Source organism: Tauraco erythrolophus, chromosome 11 (assembly GCF_009769465.1).
Source record: "Tauraco erythrolophus isolate bTauEry1 chromosome 11, bTauEry1.pri, whole genome shotgun sequence".
Lineage (NCBI taxonomy): Eukaryota > Metazoa > Chordata > Aves > Musophagiformes > Musophagidae > Tauraco > Tauraco erythrolophus.
This window is the reverse complement of record NC_141475.1, coordinates 3,548,599-3,571,306: the sequence shown is the minus strand read 5'-3', so window position 1 is coordinate 3,571,306 and position 22,708 is coordinate 3,548,599. Positions and strand designations below refer to the sequence as shown.

Genomic DNA, 22,708 nt, shown 5'->3' with positions numbered 1-22,708 from the left:
CATAATACACTATGAAATATGCTTCCTTTTAACTTCACTGAAGTGGTCAGCAGCAGGAAAAACAGTCTCAAGCTATCTGATGAGATATTGTTCAACGGAATTCTTCCCAAGTCCCAAAATCCTGAAGTGCGTTCACAAGCCAAAAGAGGTTAGCCAAAAGCTACTTTGTTTAGGGACTGGGGAAGTGGGAAGCAGCCTCATCGAAGCATTTCACACAGGGAAGGGGAACGAGGCAGAAGATCCACATTTTCAGCCCTCACTCTAAAATTGTTCCAGGTATTGCCTCCCCACATTCCAGACCTCAAACAGATCTGGTTTTATGACAGATACTCTCAAAATCTCTTGTGTTAAATTGAATTTTATGTAAAAGTGTTTATGAATATTGTGGAGCTTGGAGAGCAGCACACTATCGAGTTACATTGCTTTCATCCCTACTTTACTTAGGTGTTGACCCACATGCAGCCTAAAGATCCCTTTCCCACCCTCATATCAGCACCAATAATTCTATTTCTTGCAAGTGTTATTTACACATTCTCTACCAACATAAGACACTGAGAAGAGTCCTACAAATTAAGAACCAGTGCAATATAGGTAGAACAGATTGCTGTTCAAGTCTGAAATAATAACTTAGGAAAAAAAAAAACAGTATTCCGTGTCAAGTAATGTTTTTCCTATATATCACATATTCCAGTCTCAGACAAACAATTTGTTTTAAATTTCAGACGCACAATCCCAACAGGACAGTACTATAATCTCACCATTTAGAGCCAAAGCTATTTCTAATTTCAATTAACATCTAATCGAAGTGTGGGCTGCTTTGTTTGGTTTCTAGATGACTTGATATCAAGTTGTCCTGGTTTGTACATCATTTTCTATTTATAGATTTGGTTTAAAAGGGGGTACACCAGCAAGTATAAAGAAAACAATATATTTAGTATACGCTAAATGCAATCTTCAAAACATCACATTTTGGAATGTAAAGCTGAAGAATATTGCAGAAGCAAATGAGACACACAAATACAACTGTGTGGTTACTTCAGAACAGCTGCAGAACGAGGGGTAGACAAAACACCCCTATTGCTTTTACAGTTCCAAAGAACTGGTGAACCATGGATGACTGAAAGCATTGGAAATATGCCATGGCCCAAATTGGAAAACAAGCCTAGAAAAATTACTGATGGGCTCTGATGCAACAAAACTGCACTCTACACTTTGACTAACATCACAAGAGCTAGCTGGTGATAAACCTTCTTTGGGTGCATTTCTTGCTCGTGAGGCAGGGAAGAAAAACAAGCCAGGCAAAGAGAGTGCAATTCAGAGAAATTCAACATCCTTTTTACAGTCACTTGAACACCTGTTTTATATTTAAGTTGTCTTTACCTGACCAAAAAATACACCTTAAACAGAACTCAATCAGGTTCCACAACTGACTTACTGAATGTCTTGTTTAATCTACATTACAATTATTTACTTCCAGTGTGTAATTGCTGGTAACTAATCAAATCCCCTCAGCTGGTATTAGTCAAGAGGCTGCACAGAAAATTAAGCAGCTTTTGTGCAGTTTTAAAAGACAGCCATGATCAAGAAAACAACTTGCTCATTTTCTTTGCTAATGGCCTCAGCCTTTCAGAAGCGATTCGGGTTCTCAGTGAAGGCTGTCAGAACTGTGACAGTCTGCAACAGAAACTCTCAAATACTTTGTGCATCTTCAATTGCATACTGAAACTAGGAACAGATATTGTTTAGGTTGAGAATCAGTCAAATGTGGACTTGCAAACTGTTGTGAGCACTGAAAAGGCAATCATTAATTTTTAAGAACAGCGTATTGATCATATTTGAGGAGTAATTCTTTGTTTAAGGTCTATTACTTTTTCAATCTCATGATTTTTGAGAGGTTCTTGCATTGTCATCCTTTATGAATGCCCAAAACAGTTTAATATTTGATTTCTTATTAATTCCATAACATGATCACCCAAACAAAGAATATGAAAAAGCTGGCAACTGAGTAAATTATGTCATTTGATGCTAATCCAAGGCCTTATGAAAGCGCAATGAAAAACTGAAGCACAACAAAGTTAGAGAATAAAATCCTAAACTAAGGAGTTTAACTAGGGTAACAGAAACAAACGTATGCACCTGCTAAAGCACGTTAGCCTGAATTACAAACTGCAGGTCAATTCACTCCTTGGTCTTTCTGCTTCCACTGCTTTGTGGGGCATACTAGTGCTTGGTATTAACGTGGGACTGCTTTTGGCACATCTGTATCCCTACCTCGCACTCAGAATATCGCCTTGCAAAGCCTTTACATAACAGTAACTATTTGTTCATTCATCAAGGCTTCAGTTAAATCCGATCAACACTTTCTGTTAACATTTTTGTTCTCTCCACCTTAATTGTCTTTGAAGATAAAGAGAAGAGAAATGGTCCTCCCACTTATTGGGACATTCATCTCTAATATAGCAATAGCAAACAATTACTATCATTAAAGCAATTTTTTTATATTAAAAATTCACAAAGATTGCAGGTTCCTGCCTTTATCATGCTGTGCTATACAGCTTCCAGCCAAGTAAGGTCAAACTAGAAGAGAAATAGAACACAAGACTTAAAAGGAGCAACCAGGTACTATGGAAAGCTTCATGGATTTGAGACAGGCACATCTTTCCTCAAAATGAACCAGGACTTCCAACAAAGCTCACAGGGACAACCATCTTCTCTAGAAAGTGGTTCACAGAAGATGGATTCCAAAGTCCTGATCACTAGTAGTCGCTACAAGACGACATGCTCTACACTAGCAGAAGCACTAAACCCCACACAGGCACAAGTCAGCTTCGATAGGACATCTTGCATACCATAAGTTCTTCTCGATTTCAATAGAGAGATACATCTCATCCTAAACTGACACACTATTTTATCACAGTCTTATCAGAATGTGGTACATTCTATAGTCTGCATCTGGAAGTGCTGTAATTTTATCACAAGAACAGGAAGCTACATAAATAAAATGGGAATCAACTGTGGTAGACAGTACTTTTACATCCATTTGTCTTTTGTAAAAAATGTGGGCCTGAAATCTCAGTAGTACTGATTTTTCCTACTTTCATTTTTTCAAAAAGATCTCTGAATAAAGACACACTGGCATTTAAAGATGGACACATCTCAGCTATTTTAGAAGTAACCTCTTTTAAGGAAAAGAACGAGGAAAACAAGCAACATCTTAGTTTTGGTGTTAACTCTTGACGTAAAAAGCAGAAAAATAAAAAGCCTCTTTAAAATATTGAAAATTAATTCCTACATGGAGAGAGATTGGAGGGCTTTGAAAGTCAACATGGGATTTAAGACTCCTAAAGCTGTGCCACATGGTAATCTGGAAGATCATAAAATGACAATTTACGCTACTCTCACTAAAAAAAATATTGACAGCTAAGCAGAGATTAAAATACATTCCTGTCAAGTTTTAATTACAACTGAATCTCTTCGGTTTTGTTTATCTTGAAATTCCACCTGCAATTGTCTTTCTGACCTACACTTTATCAGCATGTTCACTGAGGAGGGTATTTAGCCAAGACTCCTGCAGCAAGACCAAAAGATCCTCTGGGTCCTAAAAAGACAAGACTTATTGTCAGCAAGCTTTACTAGTACAAAACCTCTCACTACACACAGTTGTGGTACACACATGTGGAAATATGCCACGGAGAAAGAGCAAGGTCATACCAGAGAACAATCAATGCATGATCCAAGAAAGCAGAAAATCACTGCAGCTACCATACAACCAGTTGATAGAGCAGAACTTCCATGATGTTCTTACCACTCTCAGAATACAGATTTACCTAAACGAGTCTGTTCCATCTCCAAGATGACAACCCACTCCAATTCAAGTTCAGCTGAACCTTCAAACAGACATACTGGCTCACAATTAAGGATCCAGTATTTTGCCTGAACCTGGCCAGTGTGAAGCATTTAAGAAACAGAATAGGAGAGGAATGGCAGAGAAGGGGACCAGATGAACAGAAGATTTCTGTGATGACAAGCTAATTTGACATACAGTAAATCCATCACATGGAACTCAGAACATTGCTGCGGGACCTACCTCACACTAGCAGCATTCAAAAAAATTACCAGTTCACATAGTCCAGAAGTCCTAGGTACCAAAAATAGCACATGCCAGGAATGTTTAAAAGCTGCACTGAAAAGGCATATAGTCACAGCACACCTGTTAATCAGTACAGGCTCCTTTCACAGAAGTTTAGTTCCAGCTGTAGACATCATATCTTTATTGAATAAACAAACCTGCTTACTGCAGGTTTTTCTTATCTAAAACATCTAAATATCTAATAGCGAAAACAACACAAAAGAAAAACACCACTTTGAGAACACATTTAGGTAACCTGGCATAGTTATCATCAATCTTGTATCAACAATACACTTGGAGCAATAAGAAAGGTTTAGGTACACACAGGTCCCTTCCCCAAAGCACTCCCTGCTCCTCCCTCCCGTTTTCTGCCCATACAATAGCAAAACCATACCTGGATCTTTTCGCCCTGGTTTTTCAAAGCGTCTGTCCCCCCTAGAAAGGCAGAACAGAAGTTTCAAATAAGGTTTTGGAACTACTCCACTCATTTTAGGGTATGGTTTTTTGTGGTTTTTTGTTTTGTTTTGTTTTTTTACTTGGTAGGGGGCTTTTTTAAAAAATCAGTGCTTGATGCACTGTATCTTTCAAGGTCCAAGCGACAACTGAAATTTTCAGGAACAGATACTCACACAGCATTTGACAACTAGGTATGTTTGAAACGTGACCTTAAGTACTGTCAACAACGTTGAGACTAAAATTGAAGCAAAATCCTTTAGCCATCCATATTTCTCCCATCATTTCCACTTCAACTGTCATAATTTATATTCTCTTAAGGCAGTTCCTTCTTGCTAGGAACTCAGCAGAAAAAATCTTGGCAAAACCACTCTTTTACTTGCTCCTGGGTTTCCAGAAACATTACCGTGTTGACTCCATCTTAGAAATTCAGACACACCTAATCACCTTCCCTCGAGTGCTTTTATGAAGTCAAAAGGCACAAATGGAAGCTGAGCAGATGTACGTAAAAAACTTTAAGGGCTAGAGTTCTGTTACCTTTCCTCCCAACTCTGTGATCTGTGCATTTCCCTGCCCCCTCCTCGCCCAAATCCACCCTCCACTTCATCAAAACTTCTTTGGTAGAAACCGCTTTCCCTCCTCGGCCTCTGCCTGAAAAGACAAAAAACACAAGTGTTTGTACAAATATAACAGAAGTTGAAAGAATCAGGTAGGTTTCCCTTTCCTGTGTCCCTGTGAACTAATCTTGCAGCCTTAAGCCCCAGTGAAACTATCTGGGGCAAAGGGAAAAAGGAACAAAGACTGAAGAAAGAGCCTTATGCAAAAATTCTTATCAAGAAGCACAAGATCAGACAGAACAGGCAAACAATTCTGAAATAAACACTACGCAGAAAAACACAGAAAACATACTTACCCAAAAGAAATTACCAAACAAGGATGCATCGTTCATGCAACATCCACACAGTACATGTGTACTTCACACTCATAAAAATCAGATTGCTTTTAACAGCAGAATCCAGTATAATGGTACTGCACTGCAGATGTACTCATAATTACTGCTGTCAAGGTTAATAAAGGCAAAGAAAGCTTCATAACTTAAGTTCTAGTGATTCCCAGCAGAAATCTCCCCCAGGAGCAGTGGGGAGAAAAGAAGGATCACAGATGGGTATAGGCAGGACAGCATGAAGAACTCCAATAGCTACAGAATAAAAACTATCCTCACCTTTTTCAAGAAATGATTCTCCGTAGGTGGCTACCAAGTATCAAGCCTCAAGCCAAAAAGTTACAGACATATCCTCAAGTTAAGCATCTTGAAGAACGGTTTCAGTGTTTGCGTGGGCGTGGGGTGTTTGGTAAAAAAAAGAGAGAAAGAAAAAACAACACCCACACACATCCCCAGACCTTCAAGACAACTTCCAGTACTGGTTAGATTAATGGCCGGGGTGAAGTTTCCAGATCTACAAAAGATAAACACTGCTTCACAAAGTGCTACAGCAGAAGAAAGGGGAGATTTTTATCAGCTAACCATTTCAAGGATCTCATGGAAAGAAGACAAGTGAATAAGTGGAACACATCAATCAGCTGGTTGTCAGGATGCCTTTCCTACATACACGTTTAGTCTCTGTAGTCAAGTCCAAGAACCTAAAAAGCCCCGATAAAGGGAATTCTTGGCTGTGAAACTACCACAAACCTCAATCCTTTCATATTTCTCTCTTCCTGGCTTCAAGAACACAAAAATCTCAAAGGATGAGGTGCACATCTGGCCAAGGATCCAGAGGAATAAGACACAACCACCAAATGAAACAGGAAATAAACACTTGGAGAACAGATTCCAGTCTCTGTAGCTTTCTGAAGAAAGTAATGATAACAAGCCTCTATATCTAAAACCTAAAGATCGCTGGATGCATCAAGGAATTGTGCTGTATTTCCGTGTGTTACGAAGGGAGGCTCTAAAAAAAATGGCAATAATCAAGGCAGTTGCAACAGTTTCTCTACTATTGCACATCAAATCTCTTGCCAAAAAAGTAAATAAATGAGTGTTGTCTTCCAGGGAGAGAAAAAGAAAAGTGATCCCCAGATAATCTCATCAGACTCCTCAAACAGACACTGATTTGTATCAGGCATTACAGGTTGCCAGGTGTATAAGGAAGTCACAAAGTTAGCGTCTGCTGTCTGTACAACCTCACCTTCTGCTTCAGAAACAGGATTTAAACATCCTCTTTGGGCAAACCTATCCTGTTGCTAGCACCAGCAAAGCAGTTCAGTGGCAGACCTCCTTGTCACAGAGATGCACAGACTTCCTTACCACCCAGTTTGGGGATGCTTAAATTCAGATGGAGACTGGACAGACTCATGAAAGAAATACGCTGAGATTTGCTGAACACAGACACCACATCTGGCCCAGGAAACGTACAAAGCTGCAAATATCTGGAAGCTGAGCATGTATGTGATGCTTCTTCACCTTTGTATTTTACACGGTCCTTATTCTCTTGCCAAGGTGTCTTCTTTTGGCTGTTGCTAGAGACAGACCATTGAGTTAAACAAGTCCTTGCCTGATTCAGCATAGCTGTTCTTACTCGAACTCAGACGGAGACTGAGTACTCAAGGCAAGAGAGGAGAGATTAGTATCAGACCTCTGACTGTATTAGAACACCAATACCTTCACTACAGCGAGTCCAATACTAAAAGCTTGGCCAGAGTCAGGAGTGCAAAATAAGTTGCAAAAGCAAGAGAGAGTAAAGATGTGACACAACATCAAAAGTAGCATAACAGTTACTCAGTTAAGGTGTCATGGGTCCCCTGAGATCCCGGAGAAGGACTCCAAGTTGTTACTCTCCAAAAATAAAGCCCAGGAAAGTTTAAGCATTTCACACAATGGCATCTTTGCCTAGTTTCTTCCCTACAGGAAAGCTCTCTTCCTTCCTCTCACAGGAGATAATAAAGCAAAAGTCATTCACAAGAGAAAGCCACCGGCAGGCAGAGTCGAAACAGAACAAAAGCACTGACTCATCTCGTGTCTCTGAGATAGTGGAGGTGGAAAGCTGCATATGCTTTTCCAACAAAAACAAAACCAGTTGTCCTTTTCCATTTATTTATTTTTTTTTTTACAGAGAGTGACAGCAACATTTGTAGTGCTCCCCTTGCAGTGTGAGCAAGCATGAATGCACACTGATTACTGATAGCAGTCACACAACCAGCAGAGCCAGAAGGCTGGTGATACAAGAGATTTCATCAGGAAATAAAGCTAATGTTCTATATAAGGCAAGAACAGGATCAGTTGTTTTAACAGCAGCATGGCTTATGGCAGCTTTAAAAGCATGTGAAACAACAGCCTGAGAAACCTCTCTCTGCTTACCCCCTCCACGTCGTGGTTTGTCAGTGTTTCAGTTGTGCTCAGCCACTGAAATGGTCTGAATCAAAAGATAACCTTGCAAAAGGTCAAACAAATGTTCTCAGCAATTCAGTTTAAGGCTGCCTGTGGGGTCACACTACTCAATTCCCAGCTGTACTGATACCACATGGTACCGGACAGGACCCCTTTAGGCCACTTTTGCCCTGGTTGTGTTGCCACCCTCCTCCACCGCTTTCTCCAAGGCACATCGTCCAGGTGCAGTTACAAGATGTGCCCACTCGACAGCACCCAGCAGAAGTACATGTGCAACTTGAGCAGGAATGAAGGAGACCACTGCATGAGAAGTACACTGCATTAATAACAGATCCTACCAAGCTACAGAAGTGAAGTAGCTAGTTGAGGAAAATCCTGGTGTGCAAAGTCAAGTTATTCAGCGAGTATTACATAGATGAGTCTGGCCCAAAAGTGCACGCTAGGACATAGCTCATATTGATAACATATGAAAAAAGCTTGCAGAGAGGGTAAAACTGCACATATAGCACACTGTTTACCGTTCGGTTACCGCACTTCTTGGCTTTTTCTGTAGCTAATAAATCTAGAACGTCATGCTTCTTTTAAATAGAATGTCACTTCTGAAAAAATGCCTGGCACGTGAGAAAAGACTTTTGAAATGTAGATGCTGCACAAAGTACTGAATGCAAAGTCAACAGATGTCAATAAACCCTTCCATTTAAGAACTGAATGGAGCAGCTGTGTCATTTGTATTTCAGTAATTCCTTAAAAACCTCAGAAACAGGACCTCAATCCTCTGGATGTTGTAATAATAACAGCTAAAAGTCTCTAACCTGAAAAAAAAAGACAAGTCTAGATTTTAAGTAAGAAAACGCAAAACAAGCAAGAGGGCAAGAAGTAGCACACACTGTCGTTCTAATTGTCATTACAGAAAAAACCTGAAAAATCACAATACAACAAGGAAATTCTTGAAACTACAGCATGACTGGAGTTTAGGATGCAAGATCATAGTCAAAGTACTGTACGAGAAGAGCAGAATAACTGTAGTTCAACTACTGCTGGTTAGGTATGAGAACGTTCCACTTTCACATCAATTTACACACTTTCCAACAGCAGCAAAGACAGATTACAAAGGGGAAAGATGGTGGGAGGGGAAAGAGTTCTGATGAGAAGCAAAGTACCCTTCAGAAGGGTCTTAACCAAAAAGGAGAACAGCTACAAAACAAGGTGTCTGTAAGCTTACAGGCCATTCCAGGGACTATTTAAATCTCTCCTCCTCTGAGGCTCTTATTCATGAATGTTGACATTCCAGTCCCGCCAGCACAAAGCACAGGGCTTAACTGCACACCCCAGGGAGCTCCCAGGAAAACAAGGCAATTAGGAAAAAGGTCACGTGCAACTACTTGGTTTCTTAAGAGACTATAACTTCAGAACTAAATCAAAATGTTTTGGATTTTTGTCTCCACACAAGACACATACAGTATTGGCAATAGCAGTTTCGTGCTGCAAATGTTTTTTAATAGTAACACCAAGTTGTATTTCGGGACACAGTCACAAAAATTTTAAAGAAAAAAATCAAAGCAACTTCCACGCAGTAATCATTTTCCCATCAGCTGAATGTAATCATTGTCAGTAAGACCTGGGGTGACTAACAAGAAAATATTTACCAGTGTTATGTTGTAGTTTTAAATATTGATAAGGGAAGTCACATTTGGAGTTCTAACAACAACGTTCCTTGACCAGCAGTGCATCCCTTCTCCCCTTTGCCCATCTGCCACAGATTCCCTCCCACGCTCCCACACGCTGGAATACAGCTCTGATTTCTGCCTCAGTGAGAGAACTTCATTAACAAATCTAATTGTACATGCTAATTCCTCCCTGAAGTTACTGTTGGGCAAGTCACTTCAAGACAGTAATCTTGTTCTGGTAAAGCTGAAGCCCCAATTTGATCGGCAGCAGCTTTGTTGCATACAACGACATAAAGTTCATTAAAAACACCAGATAACCCCTTGAACCCAGGCAATTTTGCAAGGCAATAAAGAAAAATGTTTTCCAACCGTTAAGCAAAGCTGTTCACTTAGTGAACAAACTGAAGAAATTCCCAGTCCTTTTCACTGTAACTCGAAAAAAACAGAACCGCATTTGAAGCTTGCTACTTGCAAGCCAAGTGTTACTTTAAGTTAGATGTCAACAGTCCTGCACTGAGCTCTTCATAGATAACTATTAGAAACAAAGTCCTTAATTACAAGAACATGACGTGTATAATTATAAAAAAATGTACAATTTTATCCTGGCAGAAGCCCTAATTTGTTTGCTGAGATATAGAAACTTTTGGAAGACTCATCATGCCTAAAGCCCAAGACTAATTGCTCATGGAAAGAAAAGAGGAAGAGTGGAAGAAACAAGCAGCAATCAGGATCAATGAAAGAGGGAAAACCTCAGTAATTTACAATTTCAAACCATATCAAGAATGAAAAATGCATGGGGTAAGGTGGAGAAATATGTCCTTTACAGCTCAGCAGAAGGTAAAAATGAGAGTGGCCTAACAAGCACAGCATGTAAAAATTCACACAGATTAAAAGATCAAATGAGGATGAAAAAAAGTAAGTGAAAAAGATGAAAGTTCTTAAGTTAATGTTTCTTAACATATCTTAAAAATGAAGTGTGAAAAAACAGGAATATACGCAGTAGACACTTCCAAACAATCTTAACACTGCATAAATGTTAAGTTCTGTCCACTAAAGTATAATGAATCAAACTTTATTGCCAAACAAAATTTCCATGCATTCAAATAGATTCAACAATAGAATTATTGGATTCGAAACCATATTCTGCGACATTTAACCCTATGACCTCATTGAAGCTAGTGGGGGCAATTAAAAAACAACCCACTGCTCACCGTGTGAGGATGACGTTCATTGTTGATGGAACAGCAAAAGAAGAAAGGAAAAGTTGACAAAAGAAAAATAAAGGGCTTGGCAAATTAGGAATGGTCAAGGTATCTGATATTGAAACTAGAGAGTGCACTAGTGGTCATGTGATCTCAAACCACAAAATTTTAAGCAGTTTTCATTTCATTTGCAGAATTAAGCCTTAATGCACTGAAAACAGCTAATACATGTATTCCTACGAGAAGGGAAACACAGATGGTAACAATGCAATACACACATCAAAAGCACACAGCAAAAAAGCAACAGCTTTCCAGTGTACAACAGAAAACTAAAAGGTATGTATAAGGAAGGGTGTCACCCCACATCTATACGTGTGCACGCTTTTTTTTTAATGAAGCCCTGAGCGTTTGGGCAAAGACAATGACAAATAAAGAAGAGCAAGTGACAGGGAAATCCAGGATAGCCTCGTAAAAGTTTAAACGCATGCGCCTTAGCTGGGAAGCAACCACAAGAGGACGGATGACAATCTACAAATATCTCAAAGATGTAAGTCAAGAGAAAGCGGGATTAAGGAACAAGAACAGAAATGAGAGAACAAATTAAGTCAGAGCAAAACTCTGGACAAACATTTAATTATGTATAAAAGTGACTTCTGAAGAGGTTTTTTTATTGAAAATATCACCAGATAAGGACATTTAGAATTAAATTTGAAAGGACCCCAAGAGAAAGCTCACCTAAGTATGTGCAAAGACAGAGGTTATGCGACTAATTACTCCTGATGATACTTCCAAATTATTAGCTTCTTAGTATTCTGAAAGTAACCCATCATATTTATATATAAAACCCCCAAACAGTGTTCACAGCAGTATACATATGGAAAGGGAACTGCTAAGACAAACTCTATGTTTAACAATTTGTTCTAAATCTAGTAATACAGCTTGAGGATATTTTCTCAATTCATTTGCAAATGTTTGAAGTGATCCAGGATGAGACATCAACTATAGCGATGCACTAAAATTGGCAAGAGTCAAATTTCTCCCAAATTCAATTATGTTATTCCATTAACCTTTTCCTGTTTATTCTCCGGATGTTAATAAATAAAAATGTTTTTTCAGAACACTGAACACCACCTACTATCTTAATGTTTTAAATACATTTGTGGATTCTTCTCCACTTTCCCTATAAATTGGTTTTATACCTTTAATAAAGTTATTTCTAACAATTCTGAACGAAACTATTTCCTATTCCACCTCAAAACTATGTTCCCCTTTTGTTTTCCACACCCACCAACCTGACAAAGGCACGTAACATGTACCAGATGTGCACTAAGGTGTACAGAACAACCACTAAACACAATATTTGTCCTTTTAGCACCACCTTATTGGAAAGTTTCAAAGTTTTAAGGTATGAAAAAAATCTGGCTATAGGCAAGCTCCACCTAACATCTTTCAGAAGCATTAACCTGGATCACCTGCATTCATCGCAGCACATCCCACTAACAGCTCACCTCGACCTCTAGAGGAACTTCGACCTCGAGGAGCCCCTACCACCGTTCCTCCTCCACGTCCCGTCAACCGCAGGACAGCAGCACTGTTTACAGACATCGAGAAATTTCTCTGCCAAGAAGAAGAAAGAGCCAAGGTGAGATTCCATTAAAAAACAAACCAGAAACACTTACCATTATCCTAAGTTTAGCTTAATATCAGCTTTGCTTTCCTTACATTCAAGACAAACTCTCTAAAATTGACTAACACTAGCAAGGAAAAGAATGTCTTGAAGACACCAGTAGCTGAAATAGTCTACGAAAGGATTTTGATCAACATTAGCTCTTCCAAGTTACTCACCTGAAATATCCATGCTCTAAAGGCAGCAAGTGAGCACCTAGTCCTTTATCAGATGATTCCAGCACAGAAGCAATTAGAACATCAGTAGTTTTAAACATAGCCATTCAGTTGCAAAAAGAGATTGGCATCTGCCTGTATCTGACACCATTAATTAATACCAATTCTAAACTTACTTCTTAAGCAAAGCAAGAACATGTAAAGAGCAACAGAACTTGAATAAAACTATATTTACCAAAGTCTTTTTTTTTTTTTCTCCTCTAAACGTATCATAGGAGTAACACGCTTTGGGGAAAGCTAAGTGTATTTAAGACTTCCAAAATTTAAGTGATACTCGTTTTAATAAGACAATAAACATGGGTAAAATTCAAGTTGCTTTTAATATTATAGAATTGCTAAAGAAAAAGCTATTTTGATAAAGAATGGATAATTATAAAAAACTGACCACACACTCTGAGCACAAGGAGTTGGAAAACTGGGCCAAAGAATTCAGGAGCATGTTCAGAAACCTTAACAAGCAAACCTGAATTCACACACACTTTCTGAATGCAAGTGGCAAATAATTAGAATGCAAAGGACTCCAAACAGCTGTTACTACAGGCTTCTTGACAGGAACTTAAAGTAGGCAAATTGCATATGTGAACTCACCTGAATTACTATGACTGTGAAGGTCTCCAGAGAACAATGAGACAAGCAATTATATACTATTTAAAATCTCAATGGCAAACATCAAAGCCAACAGACTTGTGAACGAATTTTAACTCATTTCAGAAAGCAGCCTAACTGCTTGATACCTTCTTCCTACAAAGTAGATCTTCCCTCAAGAGAGAACTGGTAACTAAGTAGACTTGATAGAGAGGGAAAAAAAAAATATCCAGTCATACACGGCAAAATAGCAAAGTCAGCCTCCAGTAAATCTGATTGTATTCTCCTAGCTAGCTTTTAAAGTTTAAAGCAACCATTTCAACAGCAAGCCAAAATGAATCACCTCCACTTGCCTCTAAGCAAATCACTCTCTTTCCTGCTGTTGATACTTCTGCTTTTTTGTGAAGGGGTGAAATATTTTAACTACAGAACCAACTTTAAGCTATTGATCAGATTCACTGTCTTGCATAGGAGACTCCTTGATTTTTGATGCCTTATTTTTCCAATAAGAACACAATAGTAATCTCACTTCCTTTTTCTTTTTTTTTTTTTTAATTTGACTTGTCTGCCTTGTAACATGCACAGTGACAATAACCCACATGGTAAGATCACAATAAGTAACAAAAACAAGCAGTGTCAGAAAAGCAAGTAACACCCTATTATTGACTAGCATATTACTTCCATGTCCATCCCTGACAATGCACACCAAAGAGCAAAGCTGCCCCTAAAACAGGGGCTCAATCAATTCTTTAGTAGCAAATGGAAGACATCCCAAGAAACAGACATGGGAAGCAACCAGTAAGGATACACACAAAAAAAAAATCTCCATTATACTCAGCAAGAGCTTGAGACTCCCTTAATCCACAAGCAGGTAAGATCAAGATTTTCCTAATGCAAATAGTGGTAAGGGTGGGAAGGGAAAGGCAAAGGAACATATGCTGCATATTGCCAGGGGTCAGTGGTAGAAACCTCTGTTAAAGCTTCTGTAGAAACTTTTTCTTCAAGAGACAGTTCCCTGGAAATAGATCTTAGACAAATCCATGACATCGTATAACAAAACTTGCTACAAGATGAATCAGTTGAGCTCTAGGTTAGCTCAGCATCCTTATCACGAGGAAAGCGACATTCTAAAAAAAGGACAAAAAGGACCAGCAAGTCCGTCCAAAGCATATCCATGTCTTGTAATAGGGAATACTGTAGCTGTTAAGTATCTGACTACTTAAATTCCACAGGACTAAACAAATTTAAGCTTAAATTCATACAGCTTACATTATCTATCATCCACCTGCAGATGAAGCATCTTTAAATCAGCTTGCTACAAGTTCTTCCTGGACATACTACACACTCAACTGCAATGCTCTTGTGTGCATAACTTGGGTTGCAAGCAAGAATTGTTCTGAATCCAAGCCTAGAGTAAGCCTGACTGCTTCAGCTTCACATGAACACTACCCCAAAGTACACGTGTTCTGATCACCCTGTGCTCTACAGGACTTCCAAATCTTCATCCCTCAAGTTCTGAGAGGATATTACCACCTCAGTATTCACAGAGTAGACACAAAGGTGTTCTAAACTCTCTTTTACCAACTTTAAGTGGAAGAGCCTTCCTGCACCACAACTAGCTGCAAAGCCATTAATGTTCACCTCAAGTTCACTTCTGAACACAATTCTCAATGATGAACAATATTTATTATGTCATGGGGAACAAACACCAGGAATTTCTGGTAGCTTAAATACTGCCATTCCCTTGGTATCTCAAATCGGTCATGAAGGAGAAAACAAGATTTTCAGACAAGAAAAACCAGATTGATCACGTCCTCTGGGTCCCCAGAAAGCATTAAAGGGAAGACTTTCTTAAAAAGGGAATATGGACCTCTTCTTTCAGATTAAGATCTTAGTGGAGATTGTAGAGAACTGTTAAACCGACCATGAAGACTCTTGTATGATTACAGGTGAAAAAGAACAGAAAAAAACAAACAGTGACACAGTGCACACTAACTCCTCAGAAGTTTTCAAGACTGATGAAACACTGGGCACTGCAGCAGAGGACCACCTGTCCCTGAAGCTCAGCAGCACTTACCATCTCTTCTGTACCAAGAGGCTACTCAGCACATTTTCAATGCCAAGCCTTAAACTCATATTATTCCTCTTGGACAATATCTTGACAACCACCAGAAGTCAACATCTCCTTCAATGGTAAAATGCTTGTAGTTTACTCTCTGAAGGACTCTGCTCTGCATGAGCAAAAAAAGATGTCCAAAGATAACACCAAGGTTCAATATATTGGTGTGCTACTCTATGTCTGGCTGACCATTTCCTGGGCTTGCTGCCTGAACCTCTCCTGTCTCCACCGGAGAACGAACGAGAGCTAGGCTAAGACTTCCCATAAAAACATAATATCAGTCTGAGTTGCCTTTTAAGATTAACTATGACATGAAGTGCCTACACTGTATTCATGTGCACTTAAATATGACTGCTCATTAAAAGCTAAACTATTAGCATCTTATGTCTTTTTAAGATGACAACCTTTGATATAAGAAATATTAATCAACTCTGAAGAGGAAGGAATTCCAGAGGAGGTGAATAAGATATGACAGAATATCCAGGCACAAAAAAGATGATGAAAAATTCAAGAATACAATAGCGTGGGGCAAAGGCAGGAGGATGCTCTGAAATCTTAACAAAATAATACTAACACTCCCCGGGCTTGCAAAAATCAAATCACACTCAAGTCAGTAAAAATACCTGGCTTTCTATTAGACAAGAAAGAAACAAAGAAATCAAATCACGGTATTCTGAGGTAAGAAAAGTGCTAAGAAGCATGAGAAACCAGAGAGCAACTGGAAAATCAGAAGCTCTGACAGCACAAAGTGGGAATCAATTCAGAGTCAAAAATCAGAGGCATGTATCCAGAGTGGGGCGGACAATCTTCTCTGTTAGGAACAGAATTTAAAGCCCTTGAAATGGAATCTTCATGGACTACCTGTTCTCACTCTTCTCTTGTTCACCAATTAATTATACACCTATAGAGACCAAATAAGGAAATAATCAAGCAACTGCTTACATACAGAGTATCCAAGAGTACTGCACCTTCCTAAGAAACGTCAACAGTCAAAAAACTTCAACACTTCTCCAAAGACCACAAAACTGAAGTTACAGAACTTAAAGACACTTCTATCACAACAAAGAAGGTGATCCAAAAACTGCAGGTGAAGTTTCACTGATCTGAAAATGCTGTGGACTTAAAAAAGAGGTAATGCTTCCCAGAAGATGATCCTGCATTTAACAAGTTGACTGTCTGCCATCAACAGAACACTGTATGAAAAATATTTGTTCAAATGAAGGATTATAATTGAGCATGAATGGAATTTAAGCTTTAAGATAACACAGTATGTTTTCATAACTTCTTTCCCTGAAATCTATTAATCTCAAATTCTATGTTTTTTAATAGAGGTGTATTCTTTGGCATTAGTGTAAAGGCAAAAATCTAAAGTTTAGTTTTGTTTTTTTTTTTTTTTAAAAAAAGGATACATACCTGTTCTTCTTCTGTAAAAGGTACAAGTGCCAGTGGTGGCAGGGGCTCCTCTTGTAAAATAGGCAGAAATTCCTTATCCAGAAGGTCTGACGGTATCTGTATGAGAGGAAAATAGTACACAAATATATCCAAGTATTTCTATTTCAAGTATGATGCCACATACTTTGATTTATAAAAAAAAGTCTATCCTGCCAACTCTGTCTCATCTACCCGATACATTAGTACTTCCAACAATATTATTGGGTTTAATTCCACTGCAAATTTACACCCCTCAGAAAAAAACTCTTACAGACAAAACATCAAAAGAATCCACCACCCACAACTGTAATTGGTAAAGTATCAAGATTATACACATCAGAATTGATATTTCCACACTAGTGCAGCTCAAATCTGAACCAAGTGAAATTTCATCTGGTAAATTAAAAAAGTATCGCTTTAACTTCAACGCACTTTTATAGTGAGATTTTTTATTTATATATTAACAAAACTACCATATATAGCACAGAGGTTGTTTTGATTTAAAGTCAGCATTTCCAATTTACAACCAAGGAGAGTAAACCAAAAAAAAAAGTAAAGTGAAACTATAAGTACAGATTTATTAAGTAGAGAACACTGATGATTTAAATAAAAATAAATTTTAACACTAATTTTTCATCAGTCCCTCAGACGGAAGCTCCATCAGCAGATGTGACCTTGAGCATGTGGACAAGAAGCTGCGATTACAGCCAAGTGAGCTCTAATTATGCCAAAAGAGAACTGGTTCAAAAATATCTAGTTCACAATACTAGAGATAAAGACTTCTCCCAGTCTTAATCAAAGCAAAAGCAACCCAGCGTTTTATTTTTTCATTTAGTGATATATTAGCAGAAGTCTTCCAGCTTTCAATCAGAGTATCTTTTAATCAGAGATGCAACTTTGCCTAATCTTCAGCCAGTAAAGAAGGAAGATGATGCAGTGAAAAAGGACTAGGGTGCAAGACAGAGCTTAAAAACATTGCATCTAGTAGACTAGAAACAGCATCAAGAGTCCTCTCAGACTCGACGAGAATGACTCAACACCATGGAAACACGTGTATAGCAAAAGGAAGACATACTCTAATAATAACGCCCTTCTGGCAAACACACAAGGAGACAATATTCTTTTGGACCATTCACAACCATCGGAGAGCTTCCTGTAACACAGAGTATTAACAGGTTCTTCTGAATCAGTCACAGCCGTAGAGGTCTCAGCATCATCTGATATAACATACACAATTGCAAAAAACAATACCTTCTGACAGGCTGACTTATTCAAGCATAACATCAAGGTTTAAATCACAGCTTCTCAAAGCAGAGCAGGATAATTCTCCATGTTAAAGCATGGCTTTAAGCTATAAAACACTTAACAGATTTAGAAAAATCTTTGACATTCAATGTCCTTGAATCCATGTAGAAGCAACACAGGGCTCCCAGCACTGTATGAAAATGTCAGCAACCACGGTAGGGTAAGACCATGGAGGTATGTGTGCACGGCTACATGCAAAGCTAAAGGCACAACCTGACAATTTCCTGCAGTCCCTCCCTGACTCGAGGGCAAGGCTCTTGGAGGAATTCAGACTTCCAAGTCACTATGTGCCTGCTGCAGCAATAAACTAACCTCTGTCATCATCTACAGAAAAACGTGATGTTTACAAACACAGAACACATGAATCATTTGCCCAAAACGCTCTCTGAAATGTGACTTTTGTATCCCTGAGAACCTTCGTTTGAACTTCAACCAAAGGGAAGTCCTTGACTTTCTACACTGCTCTGTTGTGTTACATGTGCTAGATTGTACTTGTGTCCTGAGTCCCAGAGAAGCGAACTACTTGAGACAGCTCTTTTTGTTGGTTACCTGCTAAAGTGAACCACCACAAGTCAGGACAAACAGGCAGCTCTTGCCTTTTTTTAGATTATCTGCTAATATGATTTATTGCCTGACTTTCAAGCTGAATCAAATAACTATTTTACACTATACTAAATAAAATTCTACTGAGGCAAGCAAATCTGCACAGCTGCAAGGAGAATTTAACCCTCAGTCATCTGTGGCAGTGGGACTGAATATGGCAATCAGGATTTTTGTTCTCAGAGGGTAGAGCAAGTTGCCCCTAAAGTTGCAAGAAGAATCAAACGTAATGAATGCAGTAAGAATGGGATCAAATAAGCACATACACCAAAAAAACCCCCACAATCAGACCTCTTCAGTTCTTTGCCAAGGGATGCACAACTTCTCTGCCCATAATCACAAAATACAAATCTCTATTCCTAATCACAAGACTGTCATTAGGAATACACACATGAAGCCTTCGTCCTCTTCCTGCTCACCTTATTATCCTTTAGAAAAAGTGCCAACATTTCTTCTCTCCCATAGCGATAGTCTGCTAGTTTGTACTTTGGCAAGGCCGGAGACAGAGGAGGGGATGTCACGCTCCCGCCACTGGACAAAGCTCGCAGCCTGAAACAAAGCAGAAAAGCAATGAAAACTGAAGAGAGTGTGTCTTCAACTATGCTATCATCTCTCTGCACATTTACAGCTTTGACACAAGTGAAATAAATCCTCTACTGAAAAACATTAACAGTTTAACTTCAAAACTCTAAAGCTTGATGCTTCAACAAAAGTGAAAGAGCTTCCCTCACTTTCCCATAGCCAGGAAAAAGGAAGAAAAAAAAATTCCCACAAGTGCATCAAGGAATTCAAGTCATCCCCTGGAGAAGTCTTTCCTGTGGACTATATAGCAAACTAGCTACACCCCTAAAACCTTGACTAAGCTATTTACCCTGGCTGCACAAAATTAATTTGTCAATCTTCCACAGATCTTAATGACCACGACTTCTTTTTGATAAGAATAATTTGTTACCACACTAGGGACAGTGTGACAAACATAAATCCAAGGAAAAAGTTTATTCAGATGTTTCACAAAGTTTGAACAAACAGCATAGGACAGTAAATTTTGCAATGAGGTTTCTTCTTGTGTCTCTGGAATCCTACTCTACTCTAAATTCCTTTTCCAGAATTTAAAATCGATGGCATTTTTCAGAAAGCACATACATCACTGAGCTTACGGTTTCAATAAAAAAAAAGTAAAAAACAGACACACTTTACTTCAGAGGCGTTTCAAGCAGTAATGTAACATGCAGGAACAGATAAATACGTTTTTAAGTTTGGTCCCATCCCACACAGGTAAGCTACTGAACTTCTTGCAGATAACATCTTACAGTTGTGTGGTATTATTCCCATCCTGCAGGTGGATGAGTCTCATTCTATACAATCGTTTCCTCAACTACCCAAATATCCTGTATTTTTAAATTTGAGGAATGTTTTACAGAAGGATGTGTATCAAGAAACAAAACCTAGACCATTTTCCTGCATTCTCCTTGATGTGTACCTTAGACAGGTATAAAACAATGAAAAGTCTTCTCAACAATCGCAAAATCCTTGAAAAAGAAGATGCTCTAAACTAAAACCTCGATTCAGAGGCTACCTTTCACCTAATTATTGAAGCATGCTTTCATTTGTTCTACTGTTCTTTAAACAGAAAGGAAAAAGTAATTTGCAAGTCAAACATTTATCTTACTTTTTTTAATTTGGTGCCACCCAGTGGCAGTTTCTTTACATACCACTTCCATACAAAAAATGCCTGGGGAGGCATTATTCAAAGAATTAGAGGGCTCAGTGCAACATTCAACACCAATCCAGATCAAACACGACCAAGAGTTTCACTATTAAGTGATACAACAGCATACATGACACACATGGCTATACTGCAACCCAAAAGAACAATTATAAATCATGGAAATTTATTCCATTATTCCTGTAAAAATCTAGTAACTCACTGAATTATAATATATACTTTCATACATAATCTAATCCGTTTTTTAAGCTAAATGGAGACTGAAGTCCCCTCACTATGACACAGCAATCCAGTTACTGTCAAAATATGTGCTTTTTTTAGATTTGTCTTCCTCCTTCTCTTTCTTTAATATAACTTTGGCTTCCATCCATCAACGAATCTAATCATGTCTGTCTCTTACACTGAAGAGCACTCCAGCATAAGCTATCTGCCTGGTGGGTGTATTTATAGATAGTGATAAAGTAATTCTTTAACCTTCTTTCAATCTAACAAAATAGACTGAGCTCTCTCATTGTTATCCAGGCCACAAATCACGTCTGTCTTCCTTGCTGAATACTTTCCGAATTTTTTTTTTTTACATCGTGTATAAAAATGTGTCAGCAAGAGTGAAGACGTGATTCCAGTAACAGTCTAACCGCACGCTACGTAGCAATTCTATTTCCTATAACCACTCCATGCTCCCACTTACACACTTAAGCATCACATCCCTCTTCCGAAGCACCACACCAGCTGGAATTCGTTTGTAATTGCAGTCACCAACACTTTAACAAGACATTGGAGCAAACACTGAACAATAATCACACCTGTGCAATTACTCTTGAGCAAAAGCCAAGACAACACATGTCAGACAAGCCGGAAAACTAACAGCTGACACAAGATTATACAACGTCATGGATTCCCTTGAACACAACAGCTCATTCTTCCTGATGCTTTTCAGTGCATGCATGCAGCAGGCTGACATGAAACACATGCTTTTTTCCATATAGTTTTTTTTTTAATTCTGAAAAAAAAAAGCTTTAAAAAGCTTTAAAATCTTCAAAAAAGACTTAAGCCTAGTAAAGAGAGTGTAAGAACTTACTTTTTAAAATGTATAAGACAGAAAGACCAAACAAGTCAGTCGTCTTCACTTACTTGGTGTATACCTCCCAGATCATGAACGTTATTCCTCCCTCAGATACCTGGTAGCCGTGTGCATGTTATGCATTACCATCACATGAAACTCAACTCATTTCATACACGATGCCAATTTACAAAGTGAAGACTAATTTTGTAATATTGCTTCCAGTCACAGGCCAGTGACTGAGGCCAAGCAGTATGGAGCAACAAAGACACTATATCCCGTTCAGCCTTATAATCGATTCAGTCCCAAAGGACTGAAATTATTGTGTTGGGTTTTTTAAACAAGTTTCCAGAGTCTCACAAAACACAAAAAAAACTCACCATTCAGGCCCAAAGTTAAGTGTCTGAGTTTCTGCTGCCATTTTTCCTGTTCTATTCCTCTTTTTTAAGAAGCGTTAACCTGAAAAATAAAAATGTTTACTATGAAAACAACCGGATTAATACAGTCCTCCACAAATTTCTTCACAATACAAAAGCACATCTGCTCATGCAAAGAAGTGAAAAAAACTGACTACGTGGAATTTATTTTTTTCTTTTTTTTAAAGGAATTAATTTCAGTTCTCCAACACAGATTAATTTACTAACATAGGAGTAACTGCATCAAGATCTCTTCCCCAAATTCCTCTTTTAACAGCTCAAACAGGACACTGGATTGGGGTGTTTGAAGAAAAAATTTGTACAAACAGTCCCTTTTCAAATCAGCGATTACTGCAAGACAACCAAACATGAAGAATTTGATGCATAATCCTCTTCTGTAAGAACAGTAATGCTTAATTAACAGAATTGCAGCCTCTTGACAATTACGAGAGGATAAAAACCCACTAGAATTATAGCAAGAAAGATTTATCAGTTGAGGCAGAGTATTCAAGAAATTTCCACTGCTCATTCTTGAAAAATAAGCCTTCTAAAGATTGAGTACATGCAATGCTGTGACATCCTCCTAAATCTGCAGGCAGCTTACAGTATTTCTCTCTTTTTTGCTTAACAAAACCAAGAATATGCACAACTTAAGACTTCAGCTATTTTCATTCCTACTAGCCAAGGTCCTGCAGATGCTAGTGAGGGCCAGGTCAAGTTCCTATCTA

The 22,708-nt window shown here is 38.5% G+C and overlaps 1 protein-coding gene across 2 annotated transcripts in view; it reads right to left on the bottom strand.

Moving 5' to 3' along the window:
• The window catches only part of GIGYF2 (GRB10 interacting GYF protein 2), a 76,769-nt gene that overhangs the window by 42,243 nt on the left and 11,818 nt on the right, over positions 1 to 22,708 (bottom strand). Inside the window, exons 2-7 of one of the 2 annotated variants that reach the window (XM_086618472.1) lie at positions 21,945 to 22,023; positions 19,198 to 19,327; positions 16,856 to 16,951; positions 12,341 to 12,453; positions 5,120 to 5,227; positions 4,524 to 4,564 (exon numbers count right to left, since the gene is read on the bottom strand). In XM_086618472.1, the coding sequence (XP_086474598.1) occupies positions 4,524 to 4,564; positions 5,120 to 5,227; positions 12,341 to 12,453; positions 16,856 to 16,951; positions 19,198 to 19,327; positions 21,945 to 21,985 (529 nt within the window). In that variant the 5' untranslated portion in view covers positions 21,986 to 22,023. The remainder of the gene's footprint in view (positions 1 to 4,523; positions 4,565 to 5,119; positions 5,228 to 12,340; positions 12,454 to 16,855; positions 16,952 to 19,197; positions 19,328 to 21,944; positions 22,024 to 22,708) is intronic. The other variant, XM_086618473.1, reaches the window with a different exon arrangement.